We start from the raw sequence: 20,489 nt of genomic DNA, 5'->3' as shown, positions 1-20,489 counted from the left end.
ACAGCAAAAATCATCATGTGTACAGCTTGTTTCCCAGACGTAACAAAATACAATACCAATCAATATCGTGATCTTTCCTTATCTATTCTTAATACACAAAAAACAATCACAAGAATCGCCAAATTACATTACCAAAATGGCAATCACACTCTTCTAAGTTCTATCTCACATTGAACCTCGTAAAATCACACAAATGTTTTTCACGCAGGATGGAAGGAAACGCATTATTAGATAACATGATGCGATGAAATGCAACAAAGATCAAACCTGGTGCTATAAAGCTCCCGCTACGCACGAGGTCCTAGGGAAGTGCCGGACACACTTTGTGAATCTAATGTAGGCATTCTCCTTACATTTTCACAAGACGCTAACTCTTGTAACTGCAAACTCACATGTTAGCAATCTTACTGTTGCGTCGAGGCTCGCCCTCATGGGATGAAATGCAACATTAAACCAAAAAAAAACCAGAAACCTTATAGCATATAACTTAGCTGCTCAGATAGGACAACTCAAAAAGTCAAAAAATTATTTCCATTGCCACAGTCATCATCACCAATGAACAGAATCCAGCAAAACCAATAACACCATTTCCATGCTAAAATGTGACAAAGAAGCTAACAACAAAACTATCTAGTAGCACCTCTGGCAGACCTCATGCTGGTCCAGGGAAACTTGGCAGCAGGAGCAGCATCAGCACGGCGGTTGGAACCGTATTGTGGCCTGGACCGCTGACTCTCCCTCGGGGTATCGCGGTTGGCACCGTGATAGGGCCTGTGTGGCTGAGCCTTCTTCTCATCCTTCTTGTGATCAAGCCAGTGCGTCTTATTCGGCGCTTCCTCGACGACGCTGGACTTAGCCTGCTTGTTGAGATTCCTCCTATCCTCCTCGATGATTCGGATCGGGTAGAGGTTGGGGTCGATGGAGAGCGGGTTCTTGAGGGTAACATAGGCTTTCTTGTAGTCAGGTTTTGCGATCAATAAGCCACCAATCTTCTTCTTCTTTCCGTCTCTGTTGAGAGTTTGCACCTTTTCGACCTCGAAGCCGTAGAGGGATTCCAGGACGCGCTTGATCTCGATCTTGGAGGCGGATGGGATGGTTTTCAGGGCGATTTCTGTGATGTTTGTGAAGGAACTCGGCATCAAGAGCTTGATTGGTAGGTTTGCGAAGTTCACTACCCTTTTTCCCAGTCTGCTTCCCATCTCGTGTTCGTGTGGTTGGTCCTCTCACACAATGTTCCACTCTGCAATGTTCCACAGTGTTTGAGTTATTAGGGTTTGAGTTATTTGGGTTTTCCTTTGCAAAACTTGAATTAAACTATTGATTTTAATTATTTAGGCTTAATTGCAACTTTGGTCCCTGACGTTTAGCAATTCCACGATTTTAGTCCCCCACCTTTAATTACACAGATGGTTTCTGACTTTGCTGCCAGTCTGTAACGTTGGTCCTACCGTTTGTTTGTTAATGGAGGAGGTTTACGTGGATGGTCACTTAGCTGATGTGGAAGTTGAATTGGAGAGAGAAATAGACCAGCAACTGATTCAACCTTCTTCCTCGCCTCTAGGGACTCGTTCGTTCTTTATCTCTTCCCTTTTCGCTAAATCTCAAGCTTCAAAACATCTTCCTCACGGTGCTCTGTTTTTTAAGGAGGAAGTGAAGGTATGAAAAAACGGTAGAAAGGGGGGGTTTGAATAACGTTTTCAGAATAAAACTTCCACCTTAAAGATTTTAGCAAATCTTTCGAGAACAAATAAAGTGCTTAAGATAGGAGATAGAAAAGCACACAGGGATTTTATCCTGGTTCACTTGATGAATCACTCAAGCTAGTCCAGTCCACCCGTTAAGGTGATTTCTTCCTTCTTAGAATGAAGGCAATCCACTAATCAGGTACTTGTTACAACTGCACTTGAAACCTACAAGTGACTAACAATACACTGACTTAGCTCACACTAAGATTCACTCTCTTAGTCTTCTCTAGGATCCGATCAACCTTGATCTCCTAAAGGTAACTAAACAACTGTTTAAGAAAGAATGTTTACAAAGAAATTGCTTCTGAAAAGCTAATAGTAAACACAATGAATTCAGATGAAAGAATGCTTAGAAGGTTTGAATATAGCTTGCGCGTGTGAGATTCTTCCAAACGCATCTTTCAATCTTCAGCCTCTATTTATACTCCAAGGATTAGGGTTTGAACGCTGCATGAGAATGCTACCGTTGGAGGGCAGTTCTGGAAATTCCAGCTTCTGTTGTGGCTGAGAATGTTAGGTAGGTCGTCAGGATAGTACATTTGCTTTTGTACTTTGGAAAGTGACTTGACCTTTAACCTAGTAGACTTCTGATTAGAGGAGTGCTTCATGTTGGAACTTGTGAAGCTCGTTGATCAGAGTCAGAGGGAAGCAGAGATCCTCTGACCGTTGTACCTTCTGATTCTGAACTCAGAGGGAAGTACTTGGTCTTCAGAGCCATCTTGCTTCTGGACTTCAGAGTCTCCACTTTTCAGCTTCTGGATCTTCAGAGTCTTCTACACCATCAGAACATCTGAACCTTCAGAGTGTCTGGGTTGTCAGAACGTCTGGATCTTCAGAACTTCAAGTGACTGAGTCCACATCAGAGCTTGATATACTTCCGATCTTCTGAAGCTTTTCTACTGTTCGGACTGAACATAGAGATTGCGAAAGCGTTGCTTGGGTCACTCTTTAAGCACAGTGCTTCAGATTTGTGTGGGATAAAATTGAGGTCAGAGCCTGTAAATAGCACACTCAGAAAAACACGTCAGAGTACCATAATTGTTCATACTAAAATGTTAACTTGTAATCATCAAAACATAGAGTTGTACTACTCGATCAAAACTTGATCTTACAGGAAGAGGGTAGAAGATGACCGTTGCAGGTCTCACGTGCAACTCACGTGCTTCCCTCTTTCTTCAGTCCTTCTTTTTCTCTCCAATTGGACATCCACGTAAGCTTCCTCCGTTAACAAATAAACGACAAGACCAACATTGTTGACGGACAGCAAAGTTAGGGACCATCCGTGTAATTAAATTAGGTGGGGGACTAAAATTGTGGAATTGGTAAACGTCAGGGACCAAAGTTGCAATTAAGCCTTTTTATATTGAAATTTGTGTTACTATAGGTCAAAAATGTATCCAAACACATGTATAGGAAGAAATGAAAGAAAAATGATAAATGTAATATAATCATCATAAAAGATATAAAGAGAAAAAAAAGACTTGTTTACCGTGATATTTGGTAAACAAACATCTTCCAAGTTCGACTGGAAAAAGTTTAAGAGTTTTGCGAATTAAGGGTTCTTTTGGAAAAACGTCTTGCCAAAGCGCATGTGAAATCGGGTTTTTCGACAACCGTGTGTCAAAGGATAAAAGGAAATAAATATTAGAAAGCAAAACGCAAAACAGTCAAAAGTGCTTGAAGATAAAATTCACTAATTATAAAGCTTTACATCAATCCAAACTCATAAAATTGACAGTAAATCTAACAAAAGCAACAATGGCAACAAATTCGAAAACTATCTAAGTGCAGGAATCGTAAACGGCTGGTTCGGCAACATACTCCTCCATGATCACGTTAGGCTCGTTGAGTCTCTTTGATGCGGACATGAGAGCTTTGTAGTGATTTTTAGAGCTGAGTTGGGAACCCCTTTTCTGAATTAGATTCTCCTATTTATAGAGCTCCATGTCCCGCGTGTCCTTTGCGGTTTTCTTCCTTACTGAATGGGTTAGTGGGTCTGATTCCCCACGATCTGATGCTTGCCCCGGAAGTTCCATGCGTAGTGGTGAAAGTGGTTTTCTTCAACCGTTTCCTGGCCACGTGGATAGCCATCGTGGGGAGAAGCACACGCTTTTCCAACTGCTTCAGTCAGTGCTGCACGTGTTAAATATGCCTGTGTTTGTAGCAACGGTTACCAGTGTGTTTGTCGAATTCCACCACCCCTTTTGACTTGGCATTTTTCTTGACTCTTCTGGTTCATATTTTCGACAAAGCTCATACGTTTTGGGCCAAACATTTTGGGCCAACAGATGCCCCCCAAAAATGTTGATTCTCGACTACCAGGCCTTGGAGGGATCAAGCATTTTTTGAACTTGAATTTCGAACGGAACTGCCATTTGTTTGTAACCTCTGCCCTTTTGACTTCATGTCCAATCAGAAATCATAGCGTCTGACTTCGCTCCAATCAGAAGCTTTAGCGTCTGACTTCGCCTGCTCATCCGCTGTCTCTTCACTAGGGTAATCATGGCTCCTTTTTTAGCCTACATGTTAGGACTCTACGGTTATATAATAAAATAACCGTTGGATTTCAAATTTTATGTAACATTGCGTAATGTGGCTTCACGTCCGTCTCTTCGTTTGCCTATAAATACACCATTGTCGCTTCCTTGCAAGCTTTACAACTTCTGAATCATCCAAGCTTCGTCTAGTTTTGCCTGCGATCATCTGCGACCGACTGGTTTGTGCTTCTTTCTTTCTCTCTGGTGCATTCTCTGACCGTTCTCATGGCTTCTGATTCTGACAATATCATTCCATTGGCTGCTGCTTTTGAAATGAACGAAGCCAAACGAGTCCCTATACCAGACCCACCGTATGAGGTGGAGAAGAGGGCTATCTGGAAATCTCAGGTACTCATCCCTATCTCTGTTAATGGTACCCTACGTGCCATCTTAGGTCCTTTGAAGAAAGCGAAAAAGGATAGGCTTACTAGTCTTCCTGATGGTTATGAACAATTTCACCCCAGTATTTGTGGGGAAGAGCTTATTCTTGCTTTTCGACCTTCCTATCGCTTGCCCTTTCTGAAAGATCCAAAAAGGGCTTTTAGGTCTGCCCCGCCCAATTCGACTGCTGGTGACGGAGCCTATTTGAAATGGCTTGATAGGGTGGAAGCCAGTAAGTCTGGGCACTGGAAAGTCACCGGGATTTTCGACCTAATTCAATTGTCGAGGTCGCCAATCTCTTATAACCCTGCTATGCTCTTGAGCTCACTCTTTTTTTGGGAAAGGTCTACCAACAGCTTTCATGTTCCTTTTGGCATGATCACTCCCACTCTTCTCGATGTCGCTGCCATCACTGGCCTTTGGGTTGTGGGTGATGATTATCATTCCTCTGCTGTCCCAACAAAACCCATCGCCATTTCGACAGACAACATAGCCTTCAGTAGATTCATTAAGGATCATTATGTCGAAGAGGGTGAGGTTTCTGACGCTGAGCATGTCGCGTTTCTCTTATATTGGCTTTCTGCTTATGTATTCTGTACCAAGTCTCTGAGGATTCCAGCCAAGCTTCTTCCTTTGGCTAACTTGTTGCATGAGGGTCGAAAAATTGCTATGGCTAGACTTGTGCTTGGTAACATTTATCAGATGATTAATGAAGCAGTAGCCGATATCCGAGATCCCAAAGTTGTGTCTCTGAACGCAGCCGGCCCATTGTGGTTGCTTCAGCTTTGGATGAATACGGTTTTCGAGTCGTTTCTCCCAGCCAAGAAACCTCCTTCCATGGTGTCCAACACAAGGATTGACGCTCACAGGCTTGAAACCGTAACCCCTCCTTATGATGCTTCTACCTTTGAGGCCGATTTCAAAAAGTATTTCACCATGTTCTTCGAACTGAGGCGCTACCGTTCCAGCTTTGCACCATACAGCAAACCCTCTTATGGCCCTCGGTGGCTAAGAAACTCCTACCCCAACCTTCCTGGCTCAGAGGATCTCTCTCAACATCAGATCGAACTCTGGCAAGCCATCCTATCCCCTAGGGTGCTGACTATCAATTTTGTCAGTAATGACTTCACCTTGTGCGGTTATAACCCTCAGCTCGTCTCTCGACAATTTGGGCTAAGTCAGGATTTGCCCAACACATTATTCGATCAATCGCTTGTCCTTTATCCTGACGCCATCACTAAACGTAGTGCCTTTGACACCACCATCAACTACTACAATGAGGAGCTGATCGGCCTTAGCCCTTTTAACTTTACTCCATCCTTTTATGTCACCAAGGCGTTTAAAACTTGGTAGTCTACTTATTGGAGCGACATTTCGATGCCGATTGAAGACTGTTTCCAGCGCATAACAAATGTTTTTCTTTTGCAGAAACAAGCTCTTAAGAAGACCAAAGGTATGCATACGTCTGAGATCAACGCCTTCCAGCAATTCTTCGGTGTAGTATATTTTCCGGGTCCTCGGCTTCAAGAGACTGTTGCCAAAGCGGCTCAAGTTCTCAGGCAAATGTGGGAATCTAAAGCCAAGAAAACTCGATTGATCATTCCTTCTGATGAGGATGGTCTTTCTTTCATTATTCGAAAAACAGGCTTTAAATTCCCAACATTGCCTACTTGTAAGTATGCTTTGGCCCTTCCATTGGTCCTTCCTAAATGGGTTGACCATGTAAGTATCAAGAACTTTTATCATAGCGCGTTGCCTCCTCGGAAGCGGGTGACCTGGACTAAGTGTTACTTATGGAATTTTCCTTTCCATGTGCCGGTCGAAATCTTCAACCACATATCGATAAGAACGCTTATTGGTCAAGGTAACTATTTCGACCTGGCATTTTTGCGATATTTATGGCTTAACTCCTCTTTGCTCTTTTCTTGCAGCTGAGCCAATTCCTCGATCAACTTCTCAAGCGTCTCCCCGAGTGACTTCTGCTACTATTGAGATTGATGATGATGATGATGATGTTAGTCTGGCTGATAAGCTCAAAGTGCCCAAGGTAATATCTAGGCTGTGGAGCTTCATTCTTTATTTGATATATACCTTTTATGACCTTTTGCTTTTATCTTAGAGTCGAAAACGAGGGGCCACGCCTACCACTTCTGCAAGCCAGAAAAGGGCCAAAGGTGCTGGTGGGTCTGCTGTGAGCAATCCTTCCCCGGCTAAGTCTTCTAGCCACCATGAAGAGATCCAGCAAGGTGATGATCAGCAGGTTTCCAGCCCTCCTCCTCAAGACACTACACCTATTCCTGTCGAGATGGCTTCGGCCAAGAAGACCTCCAGGAAGAAGTCTGGTCACAAATCTGGCAGCTCCTCTTCTCGCCATTCCAAGAGTTCGACAAGCTCCAGTCCTCTTAAAGAGTCTGCCCCTAAGGTAAGTTGTCGTGATTCACATCTCATCTCGACTTGTTTTCCTTTCTTCCCCCTCAAATGGTTGTGCCTCGAGCCACATGGTTTCCTCCTAATCTCCCACCAGTTGTTTTGTCTAGTTCTTTGAGCAGTTTGGGATCCTCGAGCTCGAGTTTAGACTCTAACGAGCCGAACCCTGTGTGGGACAAGTTGACATTCTATTTTAACTCGAAACCAATCGTTTGGCAGCATCCTGGTTGCGAACCTTATTATACCAAAGAATGTCGAGATAATTTTTCTAATTTTCCTCTGCAGGATACTCAGAACGCATCTCCTCCAGTTCGTGAAGGAAGTGTGCCACATGTCGAAGTACATAGTGCCGAAGGCCAAATGCCCCCAGTCACTCAGCCTGACCGGGTGATTGATGTCATGCCTCCCCCAAAGGTTGATGCTCTAGCCTCGACACAATCTGATCCTTCTCCCCAGCTTCAACAGGACGCTAGAGTTGGTTTGCTTTCTCCTCATGCCAAAGGAGGTTCAGCTTCTTCCAAGACAGCAGCTTCTTCTCACACTTCTGGTGAGAGACTTAATGCTCTTTTGGTCCAAGACCCACTCGCCATTTTTCAAAGTTTCTTTGATGGCACTCTGGATCTCGATTCTCCGCCACATCATACTGAAACTGCTGAGACTGCTCAGTCTAGCGGGGTAGTCAGTGCCGGCCAGATTGAAGAAGCTTTAAGTAAGCTGAAGGGGTTAATTTTTTATGAGGGATTCATCGACAGTGTCTGGGTTAACCCTCAACCAGGCCATGACGTCAAGGAGTTGCTTACTTTCCTGTTGGGCCAGCGGCTCGACCAAGTTCAGGCAGATGCTCTTGTCGAGCTTCAGACTTTCTTGGTTGACCTTTTGGCCACACTTGACAAGGCCAACACTGTGGAGCAGCTCATCAAGACTAAAAAGGCACAAGTGGCTTCTAACACCAATGGGCTCTTGCCTGCAAAAGATGAATTCCTTAAGCTGACTGCCAGGAAGACTCTTATAGCAACTGACCTGTCAAGTGTTGATGCTCGACTGGATGAGCTTCAGAGGGAAATGGCAAGACTTGAGAAGGAGAAGGCAATGCTGATCGAAGAAGGTCCAGTCGTGAATGCCCGGCTGACTACTTTAGCTGCTGAATGTGCAAGTGTGATGTTGTCGACATCTCAACTTTCCAAGGAGGTTGCAGCAGAACAAGGTGTTAAGCAGAGCTTGGATGCCAGGATCGCTGCTGCCGGTGTTCAACTTGAAGCCTTCAAATCGAGGATTTAGGACTTTTTACTTTCTATTCATTGCCTTTGAGGTTGTAATGGCCATGTGTTTGGATGGCCTTTGTTGCCAATGTTTGTAATGCCCATATTTCATGACGTTGTTCGACAATGACTTTGCATTAATGATGTCGACATGATTTGTCTTCTGATTGAGCTTTTATTGTCGAGTTCTCATTATCTTGTTAAAATACTCTTTACGTAGTATTTCTGAGTTTCATACCATTTAGCTTGGCATGTAATCTATACCATTTAGCTTGGCATGTAAAATAACTTTCTATCTTCCAAACCATTAACCAACTTCTTGGAAAGTAGGGTAATTTATGACGCTCTTTTACCACGTTCTTGTTTAACGACGAAAGAACTTCCTCCACTCACGGTAAGGGCTGACGTGGCTAACTGTGCTTGGTTAACGATTTGGCAACTGCATGCCATGCATTAATGCGGCTGTTTGTTTCATTTCTATTATAAATAAAGCCGTTTTTTACCTTTTCTCATCAGTAACTTCTCTTCTCCATTCTCATCTTCTTCCTGCCCCTACAACCTTCATTTTTGATTATGGATAGCAGACTTATCCTTCACCGCATCCGAGACATGGCTTTCCACCATAACCTCTTTCATGGCATGTATGAATCTTCTTCTTGCCTCGATGAGCTTTTAGAGCTCATTGATCAACTGCTCCAAAGGCCTATCGTTGCACGCGTTAGGATCCCTCTTCAGGAGTTCCGGGGGCTACTCTTAGAAGCCAAGCCACTGTTTGAAGAATTCAGGGAGCTTTCCGTGATGGTGTTTTTCCAGGAGTATCAAATAGATGAGTTGAAGGAGAAGTTCAATTTTCTCCAAGACTCCTTGGACCAGCAAGACCCGGAAGGTCTCGTTCGATTGGCTGTCAAGATATCTGCGGTCTCTCTTGAAGACCTAGCTGCTCGTCAAAAGAAGGCTCGACTTGAGGGCCAGATGGCAGCGCTGGTGGATCGACTGGAACCTATGCAAGCTAGATATGATGGATATAAAGCCAGTCTTCCGTTCTAGGCTTTTAATTTCTTTTGTATTTCGCCATACTTGTAATGTCCTATTTTGATGAATGAAACATTTTTTGTTTGGCAATTTCGACACTTTCTTTTATTCGATTTTGACTTCATGCAACATTGGCTTATACGCTTTTAGGTACTTGCCATTTATTGTAGCAAATTGACGCTGACCGCTTAATTCTTTAATCACGTAGGCATTGTTAGATAGAGCTTTCTCGACTTTAAACGGCCCTTCCCAATTAGGGGCCCATTTTCCGTAGGCCCTATCTTTCTTATCCATTGGAAGGATAACCTTCCACACGTAGTCCCCTGTGACAAAAGATTGATTTTTAACCTTCTTGTTGTATGCTTTAGCTATGCGATCCTTTTGCCTCGTTAAGATGTCTAACGCCAAGACTCTTTCTTCGTCGAGATTTACCAATTCGTCTAGCATCATGTTCCAATAGACTTCGCTTGGGATTTCTTCTTGTCTTTGAATTCTGCACGATTGCGAGTATACTTCTGCAGGTAGCACAACTTCTTGACCATAGGCCAGTCGAAAAGGTGTTGTTCCCGTCGCTTCCCTTGGTGAATTCCTGTAAGCCCACAGGACTTGGCTTAAGAACTCATGCCAGCTTTTCGGCTTTCGACCCACGTGCTTTTTAATCAAGCTTATTAGAATTTTATTGGCGGCCTCTACTTGGTCGTTTGCCTGAGCATAGTAGGGGGTCGAGGTTAAAAGCTTTATGCCCCAGGATTCTGCAAAGGCTGCCACTTTTCGTCCTACGAACACTGTACCTTGGTCTGTTGTGAGTGACTCCGACAATCCAAAACGATACACAATGTGATTCTGTATGAATTCGATTACCGTCTCTTGCGTCACGCTCTGTAGTGGAATGGCTTTGACCCATTTAGTAAAATAGTCAATTGCTACAATTATATACTTGTGCTGCCTTGACGAGGCTGGGTGAATCTCGCCGATTAAATCTATTGCCCATCCATTAAAGGGCCATGGCTTAATAATAGAGTGTAACTCGCTAGCTGGCACGTGTTGGATTCCAGAATGTTTCTGACAATCTTGACAACCTTTTGCGTATTCGATACAATCTTTCATGATAGTTGGCCAATACATCCCTTGCCTAAAAAGAATCCATTTCATCTTTGCCCCTGCTTGGTGAGCGCCACATAAGTCGTCGTGAGCGGCTGATATGGCTATGAACGCATCGTCCTCGCTTAAGCACTTCAACAACGTGCCGTCGACATTCTTTTTGAACAATTCATTGCCTATGATGGTATAATTTAGAGCCCTATACTTGACTTTTCTGTCGGTTGACCCTACAGGGTTCTGCAAGTATTCGACGATTGGCTTTCTCCAATCATTGGGAGTAAGGTTATCGATAGCCATAACGTCGAGATCCAAAGGACTCAATTTCTCCTTGATCCTAATCAACTCTTTCAATTTTTGTTTATCTTTCATGTACCCAGAAGCAATTTGTGCTAACTCATTAGCTTCTTGATTGCTCACCCTAGGTATGTAGCTAATTCCTGCTTGGTCGAAATTGGCTAGTAAACTCATGGCCTTTACGTAGTATTTTGCAAAATTTTCACTTATGCACTTATATTCCTTGGTAAGTTGCTTTACCACCAATTCTAAGTCACCTTTAACTTCGACGTTCTTTGCCCCCAAGGCCAACAGTATTTCGAGGCCCGAGACTAAAGCCTCATATTCAGATTCGTTATTGGAGCAACTTTCTCGAATTCGAAACATGAATTTGGTTGGGATGCCTTGTGGGGACACTATGAACATACCGATTCATGATCCTTCCTTATGGCTTGAGCCGTCGAAAAACAACTTCCAAGGCTGTAGTCCTACATAGGCTATCTCTTCAGGCAAAGTGTGATCTGCCAAGAAATCAGCTACTGCTTGCCCCTTAATTGCCTTTAAAGGGGCATAAGTGAGCGAATATTCGGTTAATGCTAAAGACCATTTACCAATTCGACTATGCAAAATAGGCTTGGATAACATGTGCTTTATTATATCAAAGTGAGAAAAAACCATTACATCAATTGGCTTTATATAATATTTCAGCTTGGTACAAGAAAAGTACAAACACAAACACAGTTTCTCGATCATAGTGTATCGAGTCTCAGCATCATTTAACACACGACTCAAATAAAATACGGCTCTTTCGATGCCATCTTCATCTTCTTGTGCCAACATGCTGCCAATGGTTTCATCTGTAGCCGAAATATATAACTCATTGGCTTCCCTTTTATACGATGAATCATCACCGGAGGGCTTGCCAAATAGTTTTTGAGCTCATCAAATGCTTTTTGGTGCTCTTCTTCCCAGCGAAAAGTGTCTTCCTTCTTTAGTCGAAGAAGGGATGAGAAAGGCTTAGTTTTGTCACTAAGGTTAGCAATAAACCTTCTAAGGAAATTGACTTTGCCCAATAGCGACTGCAGTTGTTTCTTGCTAGTTGGTGGACTTGTGTCGAGAATAGCTTTGGCCTTGTTCTTGTTGATTTCGATGCCTTTCTTGTGCACTACAAAACCCAAAAAGTCACCTGCAATTACACCAAATGCACATTTAAGAAGGTTCATTTTTAAGCCATGTATCCTCATTCTCTCGAATGACTTCCTCAAATGAGACAAGTGTTCATCCCTGGATGGGGACTTGACCACTATGTCATCAATGTAAACCTGCATAAAAGTTTCAATAAAGTCATGGAAGATAGTATTCATTACCCTCTGGTAGGTCGCGCCAGCGTTTTTCAAACCAAATGGCATGACCACCCACTCATATGTCCCTAAAGCACCAGGACATCGAAATGCTGTTTTCGACACATCCTCCTTGGCAATGAAAATCTGGTTGTAGCCAGAATATCCGTCTAAGAGACTTAAGTATTCATGGCCTGCTGCTGAATCTACCATCATCTCGGCTATGGGCATGTGATATTCATCATTGGGTGTGGCAGCATTCAGATCTCGAAAATCTATGCAGACCCTCATCTTACCATTTTTCTTGATTACCGGGACTACATTGGCCAGCCGCTCAACATATCTGGCCGCTCTGATGAACTTGCACCGTAGCAATCTTTCGATTTCTTCCTTGATTTTTACTAGAACGTCTGGATGGAATCTCCTGGGCAGTTGTTTTACTGGCTTCCTGTCCTCTTTGATTGGCAGCTGTAATTCTACCAAGTCTCGACTCAAACCAGGCATCTCGTCGTAATCCCAGGCGAAAAAATCTTTGAATTCTTTCAACAACTCTATCATTCTGCCTCTAAGCTCTTGGTCGATCAAGGAACTTATGTAGGTTGGTCTTTTCTTCGAACCATCTCCCAAATCTATTTCCTCCAAAGGGTCCTGAGCCTCCATTTTCATGGCATCCACTAAAGGCTTTTCGAACCCCAACGGACCGTCATCATAAATGCAATCCATCCTCAGATCATACACGTCTTCTTTGGCCTCTTCACTTGGCTCATTTCCACGTGCACTATCCTTTCCATTCCGAGATAGCATCTCAACAGGTGAAACTGCAACTTTAATCTTTCCTTTAATGGCCATGTTTTTAGCCATTTTGTCGGCCTCTAGAGCCGTTTTCATCTTGTTTTCGGCCGCGTAGGCCGAAATCCGAGCCAAGCTCGAATTAATCATCATTGTGCTGTGTTGCCACATTGGTGGCAGCCTCATCACTTGCCACTTCTTTAACGGCAACTTCTTCTTCGTCACTGTGCCATCCACTCATAGCATCCGCCTTGCATGATTCATTGAGGTGCAATCCTCGAATTGGGTCTAGTGTCACTGAGTATTCTAAGTAAGGATTGAAGTACTGATTGGCCACTGTGTCAAGTGGAGCAATTGTAGCCAAACTCTTCTCAAAATTCTTCTTGTCGATGTAATGCCCCGATTTTCGGGTGTCACTTTAGTAACCTATTAAAGTAAATATGCAATATTTTCCAAATGATTTATAAACACGAGTATATTTTTTTCTTTTCAAATGTATTTCCAAAACATGTCATGCATATGACAATAGTCTCAACAATATAACATCAAATCAAACCAAAACCAACCTCAATCTATATCATCTAATCAGATGTCAACAACCCCAACAATATCACATCAAACCATATATCAACGACCTCAACAATATAACATCAAACCATATATCAATAACCTCATCAATATAACGTCAAATCAGATATCGACAATCCTCAACAACATCAATCAAACAATGACGTCTCGCAAGACGGGACAGTCCTGTGAAAATATCCACTCCACTGTCACTAAGTAGCGCCTCGAAGGACGGGATAGTCATGTGAAAATATCCACTCCACTACCACTTGATAACGCCCCGAGATATAAACAACCTCAACAATATCACATCAAACAATAACGTCTCGCAAGACGGGACAGTCCTGTGAAAATATCCACTCCACTGTCACTAAGTAACGCCTCAAAAGACGGGATAGTCATGTGAAAATATCCACTCCACTACCACTTGATAACGCCTCGAAAGACGGGACAGTATCCACTCCACTACCACTTGATAACGCCTCGAAAGACGGGACAGTCATGTGAAAATATCCACTCCACTGTCACTTCAAGCAAATCAAACCATCTCATCCAACTCAGTAGTCACTCAAACAACAATCTCAAATCCAATAATCAAATTAACATAATCACATGTTATTCATATTATCAACAAACATACGTCTCATCAAAATGCATACTAACTCAGTTCAATGACAGAAACCAGTAAACGGCCGAAGCCTCTCAGAAAATGGAGACACACATCTCAATAAGTTTACTCGGCCGAAGCCTCCAGAAAACATTTTCCCAGTTCAGCACAATAATCATAATCCAATGCCAATCAATATAAACATCTTCATATCAAACGCAGGCAGTGCGATAAATACATGCAAGACTCAAAGACACTCTAAAACCGAGTTACCCTTACCTTAGCCAATTTCCCCATCCAAGCTCAACATCCCAGTCCAATCCAAAATAAAGCTCCCGAACCCAGCAAGTTCCCCGGGCGTCCTCCTCAGTTGTGAAACCTAACCAATTGCTCCAAAGTCTCTTTCCTCAGCTCAACTCGTTCCAAACCTTAAGCAAAGTATCATTGCTTAGTCGCTAAGAAACAAAACAACTAATAACACTATCAAAATCCGAAAAGAAGCTTTCGAAGCTCTAGAGTTCGACATTTAGGCACGAATGGACAATAAGACATGTTTTCACTAAAATGCGCATAACTCGAGCTACAGAACTCGGAATGACACGAAACCGGAGCCAAAATTTCGACAATCGAAAGAGGTACGCTATAGCTCAGGTCATAGAGACCCAAAAATTATTTTTGGACACGGTACCCTAACAAACAGGTTTCGGCCACTCTCAAAAATAGGGTTTCCGAACTTTTTCTTCGATCTAAATCAATTCCTAGGTATTCTTAGGCGATATCTAGGCCAGGGAAACTCTTAGAAAAATTATCGGATCGAAAACTAGAACAGGGGTATTTTGGTCAAGATTTTTAGCTCGGAAACTCAAAATCAGAATTTCGAAAAATAAATTGGATGAGGTCGATACCAACAACGATTATGACGACTAATCCTACTGACGCTAAGCTCAGTCGGGAGTTTTTGACTCAAAAAGCGGAACCTCAGCATAAAATGGGTATTTTGAGCAGAATTGAAGTTCTGCGGCGATTCGACGAGATTCGGCGAAATGTAATCCGCTAAACATGCTCTTGGACACGTAGGGAATAAGTTTAGACAGAGAAATCAAGTTATTTGGACAGTTTTACAAAAACTCAAAACTTTAAGCACAAAAAGACAGAGAAAAGCGACAGAATTAACGATCGGAAGTAAGGAATAGCATCTATACCACGAGGTCTACGCGTAGCAACGAACTGTGCGACGATCAGGCAAGAAACGGCGAAAATCTTCCTCCTCCTTCTCCTCTTGAAGCTCGCAGCCTCCATGGGTGAAAATGGTGAGGATTTTGGTTTTTCAAGCTATTTATAGTTGATGGAAAATGCGGAAAAATGAAAATTTCGCGATTCTGATTTTTCCTGTGCATTCCTCTGTGAATTCTAAGATAGGTTCTGGCGACAGAATTTCAAAACTCAGAATAGGTTTCTTGGAATTAAGACAAACGATCCAAAGTCGGTGTAAATCAATTTTACCCGAAAAACTACTTTTTGCAGTTGATGTCGGATGAGAAAACTTCTTTCTGAAGAAAGATTAGAAACATCGAAAGAAATGGGTGTACGCGTGTGGAATCTTCGTTTGAAGCTCCGAATAGAAAAAGTCTTCATCAACCGTTTATTTTAGGTTTCTTGAGCTATCAGAGTTTTAGTTTCGGCAAACCTCCGAGAACTAGAATCGGGCGTTCGTGCATTCCAGGGTTTCGTATCGAAACGCTTGTCGTGGAATGGAATAAGAGAAATTCTTATAATCCTCTGAATATTTTTGAATTCCGCTTCTACAGTGCTTTAAGAGCAAATTGGCCATTTACTAACGTTTCCGCCCTAAGGCGGAAGTGAATGAAACTCGTGCTATAGCCTATAGCGACTATATAACTATTCTTAACCATTTCCTGAACTTTCTTCTTCATAACGCTAATCCAAACATTAAACACAAGTCAAGTTCCCCTCGCGCTAACACAAAATCCTATGCGTGAGTTGGAAATTAATTATTTATTTAATTCTAAAATCCTGGGTCTTACAATACTACCCCCCAAAAAGAAAGTTTCGTCCTCGAAACTTGGCGTCAGAGGAACTCGGGAGTTCCATTCCCTCACATAACATTTGCTAAGCTATCCTCAAAGTCTCGTTTAACTTTAGGTTCTTGGTGACTCTCCCACATATAACAACCTCCAGTCTGCAACTCAATGCTAGAACTTTTCGTCCTTAACCTTGTCACTCCTATGTCAATCAAATCCTTAGTTTCCTACCCAAAGTCTGACAGTCTCCAGGTTTTACCCACTTAGGACAAGAATCCTCAGAGTTAAAGTCTACGCCTTTAATAAGTTTGGACCTCTATTATCCTTTCGCTCTCTCACACTCCTCAAGTCGAAGACTTTCTTAAAACTACAACTTATCGGCAAGGATGATCAAGTACTCAACATAAACTTATCCTTCAAACTCGACTAGTCAACTATCAACTCTAATCAATCCTCTTAATCTACTCAATCTCTAACAACTTCATCTAGAAGAAGTACAACCTTAATTCCTGGAATTCATACCACATCCCATTAGGATTCATTCTTAGTTTCTATCTCTCCTTACTAGCTTATTTGTATAAAACAACTTCTAGGCTTAGCAACTTCTCTAAACCTTATACAACTGTCTTAATCATAACACAAACAACAGTCAAAGGAGCGTGCCTAATGCATACTCATTTCCCTGTTCAACAACATACAATCTCTACCTGGAATACCGTATAACAAAGCAGGCAAACAACAAGTACAGTTAATATTTCGGTGGGGTACTAACCATCTAGTCAGTAGTTAAGGGGTCAGTGTTCAAGAAAACAACAACAAGAAGAAACAACTAGTAGACAAAATAAACAATTAATCATATAATCTATATGGTAACACTCTGTCAATCGATCAACACCCAGCCGACCAATTACAGAGTTCAAACAACCTAACACAGAAGACCTATTCCCCAACAAGCTCTGGTTTCTCAACCAAAGCTCTGATACCACAATGTAACGCCCCGATTTTCGGGTGTCACTTTAGTAACCTATTAAAGTAAATATGCAATATTTTCCAAATGATTTATAAACACGAGTATTTTTTTTTCTTTTCAAATGTATTTCCAAAACCTGTTGTTGGAACATGTTGCCATGCATTTTGTCAAAACAACCGATTGTCGAAGCAGATGCCGTGGCATCTGATTCTGTTAAGCTAGGGCATCAGTCCTCAGCTTGTGCCAACCCTAAAGCCCATGCTACCGCTGCTGAAGTCTATAAAAGGATGAAGACCTAAAACATGAATGTGTCGAAGCTGATAGAGAGAGATCGAGTGTTTTAGGATTTGTTAATTGTGCTTTGTCCTTGATAGTTGTGAATCTGTCTTTGCTCACTGATTCTATAAAGCAAAGAGAGATTCTGTGTGTTTGATTGCGTTCAAACTCTACTTGTTCATTGTGTTCACCAATCACTGTGGCAGTGATTGAGAGAAAGTGAGAGGGGCTCTCATACTTAGGTTGAGGTTCTAAGTAGAAATACACTGGGTGGATTAGGAAGTGAACTATGAACTGAGTTGTTCATGAGTGTTTGTAATTCCTGAATCTTGAGATAGTGGATTTCCTTTCTTTGGGTGCAAACCCTCCAGACGTAGGTGAAAGTTTTCACTGAACTGGGTCAACAATTACTGTGTGTTATTGTTTCTGTTGTTAAGTTTTGTTTTATTGGTAAGCGATTGTCGAACCTCTTGTCCCAGCATCGTGCAGGACAATCGTATCAGAGGGAACCTGAATTACAATTGGTATCAGAGCAGGCACCCTGTTCTGGTTGGGTGAGCTCCAGGGAGTTTTATTCAAGTTCTCATGGATAACAAGGAGGGATGATCAGTCAATAGGCCACCCATTCTGGATGGTACTAACTATGACTACTGGAAGGTTCGCATGACAGCCTTTCTCAAATCAATTGACAACAAGACTTGGAAAGCTATTGTCAAGGGTTGGAAGCACCCCACTAAGACTGAGGTTGAAGGCACCTCTACTACTGTTGTGGAAAAACCTGAAGAAGAATGGACCAGTGTTGAAGATGAAGCTGCTCTTGGAAATTCAAAGGCTCTAAATGCTATCTTTAATGGAGTTGACAAGAATATGTTTAGGCTGATCAATACGTGTACTGTGGCAAAGGATGCTTGGGAAATTCTGAAAACTGCACATGAAGGAACTACTCGAGTAAGGATGTCAAGGCTTCAGATGCTTACTACTCAATTTGAAAATTTGATGATGACTGAAGAAGAGACTATTTCAGAATTCCACATGCGTGTCCGTGACTTGTCTAATGCTTCATTTGCTTTGGGAGAACCTATGTCAGATGAGAAGCTTGTAAGGAAGATCTTGAGATCTCTTCCTCAGAAGTTTGCTATGAAAGTCACTGCAATTGAGGAGGCTCAAGACATTGAGAACATGAAGGTTGATGAACATATTGGTTCTTTGCAGACATTTGAGTTGAAACTGAGTGGAAAATCTGAGAAGAAGAATAAGAGTATTGCTTTTGTGTCAAACACTGATGAAGGTGATGATGAAGATTGTGAGGGTGAAAATCTTTCTGAGGCTCTGGCCATGCTAGCAAGAAAATTCAACAGAGCACAGAGAAAGATTGACAAAAGAACCAGGCCTAATGTTCAGGACATGAAGTTCGATAACAAACCCAAGTTTTCTAATACAAGTGATGAGGACATTACAGATGAGGAACTGGCTGAGACTTACAAGCTGCTACACATCAAGTGGGAAGAAGCATGTAACCTTGTGAGAGAAAAGCAAAGTGAGATAGAACAACTTGTCTCTCAGAATGAAAGGCTGAAAGAGCTCAGCACAAAGCTGAAGGACGATCTGGAGGAATGGCAAAGTAAGTTTAATAATGCTGATGTTATGGAAAAGGCTAATCTAGTGTTGATTAATGCAGGACTTCAAGAGGAAGTGGCAACTCTGACAAGAAAACTTGAAGCTACTCACAAATCTGTTAGAATGCTGAATAGTGGTTCTGATATGCTTGATGAAATTCTGAAAGAAACTAGCAAGCAAGGAGGGAGTTTGAAGGGAATTGGCTTTGACTATAGAACAACAAACAAAGAAAATCAGAAAGGTTCAAAGAAATTTGTGTCTGCTGCAAAACAAACTGAATTCAAGAAGCCCAGAAATTATCAGTTGTCAGATTCATTGCCTCGACATGTACCTCTGCATGTGAAACCCCAGCTTAAGCTTGATAAAACTGTACCTTGGAAGTGTCACTACTGTGGTAAGAATGGTCATATAAAGCCCTACTGTTACAGGTTATATGGTTATCCTCAGATGCACGATAAAAAGCCTGTTCAGATGAGGAAGCAATGGAAGCCCAAGGGTGAAGTCAGATGTCAGGTAGCCTACACGTCTTTCAGAGCATCATCAAAGGAAGATTGGTATTTTGATAGTGGCTGCTCAAAGCACATGACAGGGAACAAGAGCTTCTTGCAAGACATCAGAAGTCACTCCACCAACTATGTTACTTTTGGAGATGGAGCTAAAGGAAAGATCAAGGGAGTAGGAAAACTTGTTAGCACAGAATCTCCTAACTTGAACAATGTGCTACTTGTAAATGGTTTAACAGCCAACCTAATCAGCATAAGTCAATTGTGTGATCAAGGATATGATGTGAAGTTCAATAAGATAGAATGTGTTGTGACCACTGATGATGAGAGAGTTGTGATGAGAGGAGTCAGATCAAAAGACAACTGTTATATGTGGATATCAGAAGAAAAAGCTCATGTTTCCAGATGTTTGTTAACTAAAGAAGATGAGGTGAATGTATGGCATCAAAGACTAGGACATCTTAACTACAGGAGCATGCAAAAGATTCTTGCAGATGAAGCAATAAGGGGATTGCCCAATTTGAGCTTGGGAGAAGGAAAGCTATGTGGAGAATGTCAGATTGGTAAGCAAACCAAGGTGCCACACAAGATGCTCCAGCATCAGACCACGACAAAGGTTCTAGAATTGCTTCACATGGATCTCATGGGTCCCATGCAGGTTGAAAGCTTGGGAGGAAAAAGGTATGTGTTTGTCTGTGTAAATGATTTTTCAAGGTATACATGGGTTGAATTTATGAGAGAAAAATCAGAGACTTTTGAAATATTCAAGAATCTATGTGTGAGACTTCAAAATGAGAAGGACTGTGTGATTGTGAGAATCAGAAGTGATCATGGAAGGGAGTTTGAGAATTCAAAATTCTTGGAGTTCTGTGGAACAGAAGGTATTAGTCATGAATTTTCTGCCCCCATTACTCCACAGCAGAATGGAATAGTTGAAAGGAAAAATAGAACTCTCCAGGAATCAGCTAGAGTAATGTTACATGCTAAGAAGATTCCACACCAGTTCTGGGCTGAAGCTATGAG

At 42.1% G+C, this 20,489-nt stretch overlaps 2 protein-coding genes across 2 annotated transcripts; one reads left to right on the top strand and one right to left on the bottom strand.

The window, feature by feature from the left end:
- Positions 1-514: 514 nt before the first annotated feature.
- On the bottom strand, positions 515-1,284 carry LOC130725906 (uncharacterized). The gene has a single exon (XM_057577092.1). It carries the CDS (start codon positions 1,197-1,199, stop codon positions 627-629), a length of 573 nt encoding a protein of 190 aa, XP_057433075.1. The 5' UTR covers positions 1,200-1,284; the 3' UTR covers positions 515-626.
- A 3,223-nt stretch (positions 1,285-4,507) lies between these two features.
- Positions 4,508-6,016, top strand: LOC130725031 (uncharacterized). The gene has a single exon (XM_057576294.1). It carries the CDS (start codon positions 4,508-4,510, stop codon positions 6,014-6,016), a length of 1,509 nt encoding a protein of 502 aa, XP_057432277.1.
- The last annotated feature ends 14,473 nt before the right edge of the window (positions 6,017-20,489 follow it).

The sequence above is a fragment of the Lotus japonicus genome, chromosome 6 (genome assembly GCF_012489685.1).
Source record: "Lotus japonicus ecotype B-129 chromosome 6, LjGifu_v1.2".
NCBI classification, from domain to species: Eukaryota; Viridiplantae; Streptophyta; class Magnoliopsida; order Fabales; family Fabaceae; genus Lotus; species Lotus japonicus.
The sequence above is the reverse complement of the archived record's forward strand: the minus strand, read 5'-3'. Positions and strand labels throughout refer to the sequence as shown.